General features: G+C 37.1%; 1 protein-coding gene across 4 annotated transcripts in view; it reads right to left on the bottom strand.

Moving 5' to 3' along the window:
- MKL2 (MKL1/myocardin like 2) overlaps positions 1-14,795 on the bottom strand; it is a 214,557-nt gene that overhangs the window by 47,754 nt on the left and 152,008 nt on the right. For all 4 annotated transcript variants that reach the window (XM_023508554.1, XM_023508553.1, XM_003802728.3 and 1 more), the window contains 5 exons: positions 13,432-13,497; positions 11,284-11,339; positions 9,807-9,882; positions 6,110-6,271; positions 4,762-4,940 (listed from right to left, as the gene is read on the bottom strand). In XM_023508554.1, coding sequence (XP_023364322.1) covers positions 4,762-4,940; positions 6,110-6,271; positions 9,807-9,882; positions 11,284-11,339; positions 13,432-13,497 — 539 coding nt within the window. The remainder of the gene's footprint in view (positions 1-4,761; positions 4,941-6,109; positions 6,272-9,806; positions 9,883-11,283; positions 11,340-13,431; positions 13,498-14,795) is intronic.

Below are 14,795 nucleotides of genomic sequence, written 5' to 3'. Positions count from 1 at the left end.
CAATCAAGGACTCTATTCCTTTTACAATAGTACCAAAGAAGATGAAATATCTGGGAATTTACCTAACAAAGGATGTGAAAGATCTCTATAAGGAGAACTATGAAACTCTGAGAAAAGAAATAGCTAAAGATGTTAACAAATGGAAAAACATACCATGTTCATGGCTGGGAAGAATCAACATTATTAAAATGTCCCAAAGCAACCTACAGATTTAATGCAATCCCTATTAAATCACCATTGTCATACTTCAAAGAACTTGAAAAAATAGTACTTCGTTTTATATGGAATCAGAAAAAACCTGGAATACCAAATACATTACTCAGAAATAAGAACAAATCAGGAGGTATCACATTACCAGATTTCAGGCTATACTATAAATCTATAGTGATCAAAACAGCACGGTACTGGTACAAAAACAGAGCAGTAGATTTTGGAACAGAATAGAGAACCAATAGATGAACCCAGCTACTTATCACCATTTGATCTTCAACAAGCCTATCAAAAATATTCAGTGGGGGAAAGACTCCCTATTTAACAAATGGTTCTGGGTGAACTGGCTGGCGACCTATAGAAGACTGAAACTGGACCCCCACCTTTCACCATTAACAAAAGTTGATTCTCATTGGATAAAAGATTTAAACTTAAGACATGAAACTATAAAAATACTAGAAGAGAGTGCAGGGAAAACACTTGAAGAAATTGGCCTGGGAGAATATTTTATGAGAAGTATCCCCCGGGCAATTGAAGCAACACCAAAAATATATTACTGGTATCTGAAACTAAAAAGCTTTTGCACAGCCAAGAGCACAGTAAGTAAAGCAAACAGACAACCTTCAGAATGGGAGAAGATTTTTGCACTTTACGCTTCTGACAGAGGTTTGATAACTACAATCTACAGAGAACTCAAACTAATCAATAAGAAAAGAATAAATAATCCCATTTCTATGTGGGCAAGAGAGTTGAACAGGAACTTCTCTGATGACGACAGGCTCATGGTCTACAAACATATGAAAAAATGCTCATCATCTTTAATCATCAGAGAAATGCAAATCAAAAGTACTTTGAGATATCATCTAACTCCAGTAAGATTAGCTCACATCACAAAATCCCAAAACTACAGATGTTGGTGTGGATGTGGAGAGAAGGGAACACTTCTACACTGCTGGTGGGAATGCAAACTAATATGGCCTTTTTGGAAAGAAGTTTGGAGAACACTCAAGGAACTAAAAGTAGACCCATCATTTGATCTGCAATTCCTCTACTAGGTATATACCCAGATGATCAAAAATTATTTAACAACAAAGACATTTGCACCAGAATGTTTACTGAAGCCCAATTCATAATAGCCATGACATGGAAACAGCCCAAGTGCTCATCAACCTAGGAATGGATTAACAAATTATGGGATATGTATACCATGGAATACTATGCAGCCATAAAAAAGACGGAGACTTCACATCTTTTATGTTTACCTGGATGGAGCTGGAACATATTCTTCTTAGTAAAGTTTCCCAAGAATGGAAAATAAAGTATCCAATGTACTCGATACTACTATGAAATCAATATATAACCACCTACACACTCATAAAAAATGGCAAAACGTAACTATAGTCCATAAGGGAAGAGGAGAGAGAGGGGTGGGAAGAGGGAACATGGGAGAAGGGAGGGTATTCGGGGGGACCTCACCCAATGTGCATGATGCAATGGTACATTTCAAAACTATTAAGAAATGAATATAATTGTGATGGATGTGTTACTTGGTTCAATGTAAACGTTTCACATTGTATATCGAAGCAGTACCCTGAACCCCATAAATGCATAAATGTATGAAGTTATGATTTAATAAATAATTATTAAAAAAATGTAAAAATCTGGGGAAAAAACCCCAAAAAACAATGCATAGGTCACCCAAGAGTTCTGATGGAGATGGACAAGGAGATTAATGTTGTCTTCATTCCTGCCAAGATAAAATCCATTCTGCAGTGGATTAAGGAGTCATTTCAATTTTAAATCTTATTATTTAAAAATATATTTTATAATGCTATAGCTTCTATAGATAGGGATTCCTCTGACGGGTCTGGGCAAAGTAAATGTAGGGAAGGATTTGCTATTCTAGATGCCAGTAAGAATATTTGTGGGCTCAGCACACATACCACAGTGGTTACAGCACCAGCCACATATGCCAAAGCTGGCAGATTTGAACCCAGCCTGGGCCTGCTAAATAACAATGACAACTGCAACAAAAATATAGCTGGGCAGTGTGGCAGGCACCTGTAGTCTCAGCTACTTGGGAGGCAGAGGCAAGAGCATCGCTTACGCTCAAGCGTTGGAGGTTGCTAAGAGTTGTGATGCCACGGCACTCTACTGAGGGTGACAGCTTGAGACCCAGTCTCAAATAAAAAATAGTGATTGTGGGAGGAGGTCAAATTATCAACATGAATACGAGTTTGGAAGAAGATGATTCCAACCCTTGTTGATGATATTGAAGGGTTCAAGACTTTAGTGGAGGAAGGAACTACAGATATAGTAGAAATAGCAAGAGAATTAGAATTGGAAATGGAGTCTAAAGATGTCCCTGAATTGCTGCAATCTCATGATCAAACTTGAACAGGTTGAGTTTGCTTGATAGGTTGCTTCTTATGAATTAGTAATGAAAGTGGTTTCTTGAGATAGAATATATTCCTGGTGAAGATACTGTGTATACTGCTGAAATCACAGCAAAGGATTACATACACTCAGTTGATAAAGCAGCTGCAGGGTTTAAGAGAACTGACTTCAATCTTGAAAGAAGTTCTACTGTGGGTAAAACACACTCAAACAGTATTGCACACTATATAGGAAACTTTCATGAAAGGCAGAGTCAAATGTTCACTGTTGTCTTATTTTAAGAAATTGCCATAGCCACCCAAGCCTTCAGCAACCAGTAACCTGATGGTCAGTAGCCGTCAACATTGGGGCAAGCCCCTCTACCAGCAAAAAGATTATGACTCACTGAGGCTGCGATGACTGTTGGCATTTTTTAGCAATAAAGTATTTTTAAATTCAGGTCTGTACTTTTTTTAGACATAATGCTATTGCACATTTAACAGACTGTAGTGTAGTATAAACATAACTTTTATATAAATGCACTGGAGAACCAAAAAGTTTGTGTGATTCACTTTGTTGCAATATATGATTTACTGCAGTGCTCTGGAATCAAATCTGCAATATCTCCAAAGCAGGTCTGTAGATCAGGTGAATGGAAAGTCTAGAAATAAACCCTTGTGTTTGTGGTCAAATGATCTTCAACAAGGAGGTCAACACTATTCAGCGAGGAAAGGACAGTCTCCTCTATATCTGGTGCTAAGAATACTGGATATCCACACGCAAAAGAATGAAGTTGGATCTTTACTTAACATCATACATAAAAATTAACACAAAATTGTGATAAATTATCTAAAAATTAGACCCAAAACTGTAAAACGTACTGACAAAAACACAGGGAAAAAGTTTCATGACACTGGATTTGGCAATGGTTTCTTGATTATGCCATCAAAAGCACAGGCACCAAACACAAAAACAGGCAAATTGGCACCATATCAAACCTAAAAACTTCCGTGCATTAAAGGACATCAATGAAGTGAAAATGCAGCTCATGGAATGGGAGAAAATGTTTCATGTCATATATCTCACAGAGGGTTAATATCCAGTAATCTCACTTCTGGATATATATCCAAAGGCATTGAAAGCAGGGTTGTGAAGAGAGACCTGCACACCTCTGCTTGTAGCACCATCATTCATAAAAGCCAGGAAATAGATGAACACAAGTGTCCAGTGTCCATCTGCACACAGTAAAACACCATCCAGCCTTAAAAAGGAAGGAGAGCGGGTCACATGACACAACTCGGCTGCATCTAGAGAGCACTGCGCTAAGTTAACTGAGCCAGTCACAAAGACACAGACATTGTGTGATTCTGCTTTCATGAAGCGCCAGGAATAATAAAATCCAGAGACAGAATGGCAGTTACTAGGGGCTGGGTGATAGGCAATGGAGGAGTAGTTTTTAGTGGTTACAGAGTTTTAGTTTTGCTAGATGAAAAAGTCCTGGAGCTCTGCTGCATACAACACGAATGTACTTAACACTACTAAACTGTGTGCTTAAAAATGGGTATGACAGCAAAAATAAAAAAGGTAAATTTTATGGTATGTGAAGTTGTACATCAAAAAAATGTTATGAAGATTTTTATTTTTTTAAATTTATTTTAATTAATCAATTTATTTATTTTGAGACAGAGTCTCACTTGCCCTCAGTAGAGTGCCATGGTGTCACAGCTCACAGAAACCTCAAACTCTTGGGCTCAAGCGATTCTCTTGCCTCAGCCTCCCAAGACCTGGGACAACAGGCACCTGCCACAGAACCCAGCTATTTTTTAAAGACAAGGTCGCTCTCTTGCTCAGGCTGGTCTCGAACTTGTGAGCTCAGGCAACCCACCCGCCTTGGCCTCCCCAGTGCTGGGATCACAGGCGTGAGCCACTGCACCGTGCCTATGTGAAGATTTTTAAAAAGCAAGTTTCGAAACCATTTGTAAAAAATAAAAATGAGTATGTAGAATAGGAATATATGTAAGAATCAAAAAATTTTAACAGTGTTTGGATTATAGGTAAAAAATCTATTACATTTTTCAGCATTTTAGATTTTTCTTTGGGTGAAAATTTATTACCTTGACATATTAAAAACAAGGCATTTCCTCAATTTAGGGATCAAAACCAGAAAGATAATACCTGGACTGTAGTGCTGGTTGTCACAGGAGATGGCGATTCACTAACTTTTGGCTCACTTGGGGATGCAGCTGACCCCTGTGACTCCTGGCTTGCTGGCTGGTCTGGAGACAAAGCATCACTGCTGTCTTCATCAAATGAGAAGTCACCCTGAGTATGGGGATAGTCCTCCTTCCCAACGCCTAAAGAAAGAAATGATCCTTAGTTTAAACTGACCTTGGAGTATCAAGCCTAATGTGAAAAAGAAGGAGAAACATTGTTTCCTATGAACTATTTAGGAAGCTGCTTAAAAAGCTGAATGTTCAGTACTTCCCAATGAGAGAACACACTGCTACCTATCTGCACCCTTGGGAAAAACAAATCAGATCTGAATTACATCAAGCCGCTGGATCCAAATACCACTTATGGGGAGTAAAGGGGCCAGGTATATTTTTAATGACACTGGGATGGAAACATAAACATAGAATTCAGAATGTGGGACACCCTAGAGGACAAAACAAATATGTTTTTGTCAACACGTAAGTAGTAAGAAAAAAGGGGAGGAAGAAAACCTACCCAGCAGACACATCAGCCAGGGGCAATATGTGAACTCTACTTGGATTCTGACCCAGAATCCAACTGTTTTAAAAAAGAGAGAGAGACAATGGGGAGAATGGGGCTGTGCCTGGGTATCTGCTGGTCAGCTCCCCTTCACAGAGCCCTCTGGCTATGCTGAGAGCTTACCTTTTGGGGTTCATCTCTTTAGGATTGAAAATTCTTGACTACAAATTGCCTAAGCTTTAAGCTCACACTAATATGACATATGAAGTTCTCTGGAATAATGAAAACTGTAAGTGTTTTTAACATTAGATATTAACTTTTCAAAACTGTTTGCTGAATAAGTAACATTATTCTTGAAATAATTTTTTTTGTGCTAAAGCTTATGCCAGAAAGAAAAAGAAAAACATCAGTAATTAAGTATGGTAAGTCCAGGAGGGAAAGGATGGATACTGCCATTCTTAATAATCTACACTCATTTGCTATACACCTGCCTAAAATAACTTCTTTCCCAGAAGTAGACAGAAAAATGAAAAGTTTGTAAAAATGCTAAACAAAAACTGAACAGTAAAATACAATAAGGTTAACTTAGAAAATGTGATGATGAATTAGAATATACAATAAACCTCAGTTGTAGCAAGAAAAATCTGTTAATTGGCAGCAGATGCAAATCTTATAATACAATAGTTTAAGAATCATTGGGTCAATAAATTTGTAGTTAAGCCAGAAAAATAATACTCATGATCGCTGCTGGCCTTTAAATTTGTTTTATTTAAAACTCGCTGGAGAAAGAAGTAAATTTTCAGAGTCTTGCCTATAATCGCTTCCTTAACACTGGAGTCTACAGGAAGGATGTTTTTCTCTACCAGCTCCATGGGACCAGGTCTCTGAGCAATCTTTTCGTTCAGATCATCTGCTAGTCGAGCTCTTTTCAACTTCATCTGAGTAGCCTGCAGGGATGGCTCTGCAAATGTTTCTATAAGAGGAAACACAGTTTTAACCATTACTAGAATTGCTATTTCTGTTCTATAATGTTATTTCAGGCAAACTAACTGACTTTAAACTGGTTTAAACATATTTATGTGTTCTCAACATATTTATGGAAAGAGAAAACGACTACTTAAGAATGCACCAGTATGCATTTTTTATTTTTTAGTCCTGGATAGTTAGTTTTATCTTGTTTATGCAATGTGGATGCCCAAGGATTCAAATTATCACCACCATAAGCCCCAATTGGTGTATTGCTATTGTTGATTTATGGTAGGGTGGTAGGATGGTAGTAGGTGGGCCAAGCTCACATTTATCAGGTGCTGGGGATACAAAGGCTGAGCAAGACAGATGTGGCCCATACCTCAAGAAGTTTACAGTTTTGGATCTGGCTTCACTGGAAGGTCAAGTTTTGGTAGGGGAGAGACCTCCTCTTAGGATCTAAGTTTCTTTGCAGGGGTCAATGGGAAAAGCTATAATTCATATTCTTGGGTTGGTCCTGTGTGTTGTAGAGTCAGTCATTATAATTAAGAATTTGGGTTTCTTTCTGAATATGTATACTTGTATCTATTAGGAACATTTAATTACACAGTAATTAATGGTTGTACAGAACTCTCATTATCACGTTTCCCCATTGTTCCAAAAAATGTTTATAATTGCTATAATTGTTATTTTTAAATAACAACGTGCTATCAACCTGAAACTCTGAGTTGCAAGCTGCTTGCCTCTTAAATTATATAGTAAATAGAAGGCCTTTCAAAATTCCCTGTGAGTAGGCTCAGGATTAACTGATATTCTTTCTTCGGTAGGCAGAATTTCCTGGCTGAAGCCCAAGGCTCACGTCTGGTAAGCTACTCTCCAGTACCTCTGTGCAACTTCTCCACCTGAGCTGAATGTTTGCCAAAAGTCAACCTTGATTGTCCGTGAAACAGTTCTTATCTGTGTGACTGCTATTGACAACACATAATCTAATGAAATGTTATGAGGATTATTATTTCCTGGAAACGTTAAGTTAAATGCTTTGGAAATATGTGATAAAGGTGAATTATTGAAAAAAGATCATTATCAAATTAGTTTGGGCAATTAATGACTATAAAATATTTGGGGAAAAGATTACAAAATCTAGGATTTTTAAACTCAAATTGCTTTTGAAGTGTCTATTGTTTTTGTTGCACTGTAAATAAAAATTGTAGATGATAAATACTGACTGTGCTTTATGCAGTAAAAATGATGCTAATTCCATTTGTTAAAGCTGTTTCTAGAGAGGAAGGACTCTAACCCCAGGTTGGAATATTGGCAAATAAACATATACTTGTGTAAGTTAAAAAAAAGTGTGCCCAGTTGATTTTTGTAATTTTCTTATATAACCAACTGTGGTCCTAATCTTGTAAGATAAAACACTTTTACTTAGGTTGATTTTTCAGTGCTCTTGGTTAAGGTCAAGGTTAGGAAAACCTTCTGTTTTTCTCTCCTCTCCCATTACCAACCCAAATGATAGCAGCAAAATGTTAGGAAAGAAAATACACACAAAGCAAGTAAGTGGAGCCTGGCATTGTGATATGTTTCTGTTTCTTGTCCTATGACCTCTCCATCCCTACAAGGCTGAGGCTCAAGTTTAGGTGCTGAAGTTCAAAAAATAATTTAGACTCCTATCTGCCAAAATTTTCAATCAAAATTAGGTTAATGTTAAATTCAGTTGAGGGGTGATTTTAAGATATTTTAAAAGTTAAAAATGACTTTCTTTCCTATATGAAAATCCCAACTTGAGAACTAATGTCCTTAAAACATCACTTATGGCTGATAATCCTCACCCTCTGGGAGGCCGAGGTGGGTGGATTGCCTGAGCTCACAGGTTCAAGACCAGCCTGAGCCAGAGTGAGAGACCCCCATCTCTAAAAACTGCCAGGTATTTGTGGCAGGTGCCTGTAGTCCCAGGTACTTGGGAGGCTGAGGCAAGAAAACTGCTTGAGCTCAAGAGTTTGAGGTTGCTGTGAGCTATGACACCAGAGCACTCTACTGAGGGCAACAAAGTGAGACTCTGTCTCAAAAAAACAAACAAAAAAAATCCATCACTTATGGTTCACTCATATACGCTGTTAGGTTTTTAAATCTTGGGTAGTCTTTTTTTAGAAAAACAAATATAATTTCTTTAATTATATTAATAAAGACTATTACAGTTAGAAGACAAATGAAAACAGACAGCACTGTTACAACAAAAATGCCCCTTATAGGTCAAGATATTTTCAGGCACAGAAGGAACCATTTACTTGGTTACTTACCAGTAAACTTTCTTCTTTGAAGATTCCTCTACCCCTGACAGCTGGTAGCTGCCCTACCCTACTGTTGGAGTTCTGGAAAACGGTTTTTAGTCCAGTGGACTTCTGAGGACACAATTCAAAGTACAGAAAGGCATATACCTCTGACCTCTTGCCCCTGGAGTGAGGATAGCCACATAATCATACATTTTTTTAGATTAGAAAAGACCTTACTTGGGGTCATAAAGGCCAACTCGCCACTTGGAACTTCTTTATCACATTCTTAATATGATGTGTTTTTTCTTATCACAGCAGCCTGTTTATTACCCACAGAGCACTTCTCACAATCAAATTCTCTTGTTTTCCTTGTTTGTTATCTATCTCTGACCCTGGACAGTAGTTCCATGAAGGCTGGCATCCATCTGTTAGCTCACTTGCTGGGTCTCTGGTGTCTAGCACCTGTGTCAATGAATGAAGATCTCTAATAACAGTAAGCATCTCACCTCCTGAAGATTTCAGATCTGACCTTTAGGATTATCAGTCCTTATGTTGAGCAATAATGTACTATGTTGTAATATCAACCTAATTCTAATAGTAACTCTAATCCTCATTACATCATTAGGCCCAGAGAGAATAAATCTTCCTTCTACTTGACAGTCATCTCTAAATGTTTGAGAGTTTCTCGGATTCTTTTTTTTTAATCTTCTCAAGACATAACATACCCAAAATTGTGATATCAAAACTATCACTAGACCAAGCTCCTAGTCTTATTCAATACATCAGAGAAGCAAAACAATGAAAGAAAATGTAACTCGGGAGTTTACGGTAGAGGTAATTAGCTGTTAAGAGTGCTCTGTCTTTAGCAAGAAGAACATCCAGGTAGACATGAACGAGGTTCAACTAGCTAAAAATCTAGGGTGACCGTTGCAGGTGTTGTAACCTTTATGATTTACTAAAGAGGGTACATACCCCTCCCTGATCAAGAAATCCTCTGGACCAAAAGTGTTTTTCCAGAACAGTATGGCAGAGGCACCTGTGGTACCAGCTGGTGGAGAAGAGTCAGTCCATTAATTGTTTATTTGAAGAATCAAACCTTCCCCATGTATCTAAAATAATGTTTTAGCTTTGGGTCTTCATGTTGCTATCCAATATGGAGGATGTCAGCCTGTGGGGTAAAAAGTTATTAAAATGGGAATAAACAGAAATGGTGGAATTCTCACTTCTTTTCTTGAGAAAATGCAGCAAAATAATAAGAAATAAAACCTTTACCTTCTAAAATGTGCATCCTGACAAGTTCAGAACGATCTGGTCGACTCCGAATCTTGTGTTTCAAAAAGTTTTCAGTCTTTAAAGAAAGTTAAAAAGAAGTCTTATCATGAATTATTTATGATTTAATATGGATTTAATTTCTTTCAAGGTATTGCATTTAAATAAATTGTATACCCTTTATGTCATATCTTTGAGAACAAGAAGAGTGGAAAATTGGTATTTACAGAAACTACTATCTAATACATAATTTAAACTGCAGCCTTCAAAACTTACAAGGACTTGAATAGTGTGTTGGTATAAAGAAAGCACTTTATAGTTTTATTTTAAAACTTGGCAACATCAAAAACTCATGATTTTTGAAGAACATAGAATTTAGATCATTTAAGTATCTAAAATCAATAAAATCTATACTTGGGTCAAGTAACAATCTACTTAGATAACCAATTTCCTAAAAATCCTCATGTATTTTCTTTCATGAGTTCATATCCTTGATCATGTTTTCTTAATAGAACTGTACTTAATTCTTAAGCAACAGGACTTTAAAGTGAGTTCTACATTTTATAGGACTCTCTAAGAGATCATTACTGTATTCTGGAGAATTTTTCTAAACATATTTTTGGAATATGCTTATTTTCATGTTGCATGGTAAGTTTTGCCAAAAACAAATGAAACAAAAAGAATGTCCATAATGGCTTTTTCTTTTTTTTTTTTTAAAGACAGTGTTTCACTCTGTTGCCTACACTAGGGTGTACTGACATCATCACAGCTCACTGCAACCTTTAACTCCGGGGCTCAAGTGATCTTCTTGCCTCAGCCTCCCAAATACAGGCAAACACCACCATGCCTGTCTAATTTTTCTATTTTTTGTAGAGATGGGATCTTGCTATTGCTAAAGCTTGTCTCAAACTCCTGAGCTCGAGTGATCCTTTCACCTCAGCCTCCCCAGAGGGCTAGGATTACAGACACAAGCACCACGTTTGGCTTGTATTGGCATTTTTCAAGAATGATGGTAAATGTCATGGCGCTATGCAGTTATGATAGAGCCATCTCAAGGAATGAAGCAGAGTTGAGCCTACGTAGCACTGTTCCTTGGTTTATCCAAACTCTTCTACTCTTGGTAAAATGTACAGGTAGGGAAAGGATCTGAGAGTCTGTTGTCACTTAGCTATCTCTCTGCAGAAGTAACAAATGACATGATTAGGTATTACATCTCTAAAAGCTTCCTCTGAAAGTAAGTGAAGGAGTGTGATTTTCCCTTTATGCACAAAACTAGTCACTATTTTAAATGAGCAGGATTTGAATGTCATGTATTTCTACAACCCTCCAAGGTCAGACCACCACAGAGTAGACCCCTCTCTGCCATGTGTCTCTTTTCTCTGTTGACATATTTAGGAATAAGATTGCTACTTGTCCACAGGTACTTTAGAATAAAGGAAAGACAGAGAGAAGTATAATATTTTAAAGTAAAATTTCTTACTCTGGCTCGTTCCAAGCTTTTGATCTGTTCATGGAATGCTGCTGGACTCTTCAAAGCTGCGAGGGGAAAAGACATTGTTTCCACAGTATAAACAGAGGAATTCACACCTCAGCCCAAAGTTACAGCATATCATGTTGATAACCCTATTAGTTCACATCTATAGTTCCATTTGTTTACTAGTTCCTTTCATGACATTTGCAAACTTTGAAACCTCAAATGTTATAGAATAGAAATTTACGTATTTCACAAACAAGTCAAGGGCAGTTCCACACACAATGACAGTGTGGACATCAGGTGGGACTAGTTCTGACCACTAGTTGGGGCAGACTTCCACTGCAAGGAAATACTGTCTGCTGACTCCAAGCTACTGGAAAAAGCCCAGGTATTCTCAGGAGCGATCTAACCTTGAACACATTCTACTTCCAGCAGATCTGAGGTACCATTTATTCAGAACCTTCAGTGGGGCTTAGTTCCATGCTGAGGTCAATCATAATTATATTCCTGTTGGTCTTGTTATAACCTTGCAAGGTACATGTAAGTCTCAGAACAGAAGGCGGCTCAAAAAGGTTAAGTGAACCGTTGAGGTCACACAGCTAAGATGGTGGTCAGAGTGGGATTTAAGTATAGGATTTTGGACTTGAAAGGTTCATGTTCTTTCTGCCATACCACAATGCAACTCACTCTACAAACATAGTGACTCTTTAATGTGATAAGCTGCCAGTACGTCAAATATTCTAGGTTTCCCATTTTAAGGCTTAGCAGTGTTAACCAAACTATCACCTATTATAGTATTTCTATCAGTTGTCTTTGCAATATACAGGGTGGCCTTAAAGTTCATGTGTAATTTTAAATAATGTGCAATTTAAGTAGTGTGCAGTTTAAATAGTAATTTTAAATAGTGTGAAATTTTAAGCTGCACACGAACTTTCTGGCCACCTTGTGTCTTTGTGTATGCCCACCATTGCCTGAGAACACTCTGCACTCAGACGCCCGGGCAGTCAGAGGCATGGGTGGGATACAGGATTAGGATTCCTTGAGCTGTCATTTCTAAGACTTGACAGCATTACTGAAGCACCCAGAGAGTCCCAGGAGTTCAGCCCAATCAGGTTTGGCTAGGGCCCAACTCCCCAAAGCAGATCAGAGCCAGCCTAGCAGTGCTGCCTGAAACCTCATGATTTGATCCAGTTTGACTGACTGGTTCACAGTCAGGAATGTAGTGGGGAAATCTGGCAGATTAAAGGAGCTTTTGACTATCACCACGCTAGATTTAAAATATTTCGATAATTAATAGTAGTCCAGAAAAAAAAGTTTCACGGGGGAAAATATCTATTATAGAGGAAAATCATTCCCAAGAATGGTTTTCTAGGCTAGCAACGATTCAGAAGACTGGAGAGCATAATTTCAGTCTGCAATTTCTTTCTAGTGTTTTAAAACACTTCTCCTCTTGGAGAAGTAAATTTTCAGACAAAATCCAGATAAATAATACTAACAGCCTACACAAAACAGCTACTCTCCCCCTCTAAAATATAAAATCACCTACAGACTTGGTGGTTCAAGGTAAACAAAACAACTTAGACAAATATTCTAAAATTAACCAACTCTCAGAATTCTCGTAAAGAAACAAACCCTAGGGATATTTGGGAAATATCTGTGCCTGTGCCAAAAAGATTTTGTTGATTATAAATGGAATGTTTATCAGTCTGTAACTGAGATACCTAACTGTATACAGACTAAAGCATAGCACCAAAAATAATGAATTTGAATTAAATATGTTTAAGTAAAACAAAGTTGTGAATTGATTTTATCATGTTACTTTTGCAAATCTTAACTAATGCCAGATCCAGAAGTACAGTGATTACTTCAGTCATTTCAACACTTAAGCAGATGTTAAAGTTTGAAGAATTGATTTTAGCCTAATTATAGTGTAAAGGGATTCTGTACATAACTCAAAACACAAGTCCCTTTTAAGTGTTCTAAATAATTGTCTTAGTTTGGCAATGCTGATGCCTGATTTTTCCTTATACATTTATTTGGCAATTTTTTGTTGAGTAAATGGGTAGCTGAAAGTCAAGTGGGATGCAGGTTCCTTGCAGACATGCCCATCTTGTTCCATCATGTCAGAGATGACAGGGAGGTTATAAATCTTACGTGGCATGATGCCCTGGTCCACCAGCTGCTCTCTTGTCCTCCTCTGCTGCAGCCTCAACTGGAGCACTGTGAAAGGGAAATAATCACCAGTGGAGTTTATCAGCAAATGTAAGATTCACTTTACATAATCCCAGAGAAGATACCCAATAAGTTTTATTACACATCTTCTATTTCACAATTAAACAAGAAGAATATTATGTGGCACCATACAACTTTTGTAAAAAGAAAATTATTATGTGATTTCTGCCCTTTTGGTGGACACCAAAGTTTACTCAGAATATTTTTTTGTTTAGTTAATAATAGTAAACACATTCAAACAGTATCCTGAAAATATAATTGGCTTATCTGTTAAGACATATTAACAAATCTCATTCATAGAAATAAAAATGTGAAATTCCTTGACATTCCTTACTTTATTTTTTTCCCAACTCTCTGAATTATTTTAGTTGCTCTTTTCCTACCAATCTCTCTCTCTCTCTCTTAATTTCTGGTTAATGTGAGGGTATAAACAAGTAGGTCAAAATATTTGAATTTGTTAGAAAGAGTCCCTCTTGTAGTTACATTCTGCACGCAAAAGGTGTACCAACACCCTCACACCATGCAGTCCCTAGTTTAAAACAATAAATCAATGACAACATTTATTTCAAGAAAAGACTGACCTAATGGGAGGAACTTACTCCATCAGGAACAAATTTTAAACAGCTCCTACCTAATAATAAAAATTAGAGCTCTGAGATATTACTAACGACTCAAAGGGAAATTTCTAACTTAGTAACTAAATAGTTCTAACTTAGTAACTAAATTAGTAACTAAGTTTCTAATTTAGTAAACTTAATTTAAAGTTTAGTAATATTTGCATAAAACAATACTGTATCTCATTCTATAATATTCTAAGAAAGTCACAAATCAAATGATACCTTATTATTTTATATTTTAATAAAAGAGTCCATTATTAGAACTGGTAGAGAATGAGATAGACAATGAAATGCAAATATCCAGGTTTGCCAAATTTAGAAAAAATTAATTTATCCCCTAGATTTTTCAAGACACTTTTATAAGTGTCTATATACATATCTTTATCTGGAAAGTGAGCCAATTGCAAAAAAGAGGAATACGTGAAGTGACTTTGAAAAATATTTTTTTCTTTCTTGCAGTTTTTGGCCAGGGCTGGGTTTGAACCTGCACTCTGGTATATGGGGCTGGTGCCCTACTCCTTTGAGCCACAGGGGCTGCCCTTGAACAATATTTTTCTTGGCTTGCCTTACATTCAAACCAAGTTTCCATTTTGACTTTTGTTTTGAAGCATGGATAAAACCAAGGTTAGGATGATAAAAAGCCTGCTTAAGCCTGCCAATATGCTAAAA

This window comes from Otolemur garnettii, unplaced genomic scaffold (assembly GCF_000181295.1).
Source record: "Otolemur garnettii isolate 467f Iridium unplaced genomic scaffold, OtoGar3 scaffold00257, whole genome shotgun sequence".
NCBI classification, from domain to species: Eukaryota; Metazoa; Chordata; class Mammalia; order Primates; family Galagidae; genus Otolemur; species Otolemur garnettii.
Note: the sequence above shows the minus strand (reverse complement) of the source record. Positions and strands in the feature narration are given on the sequence as shown.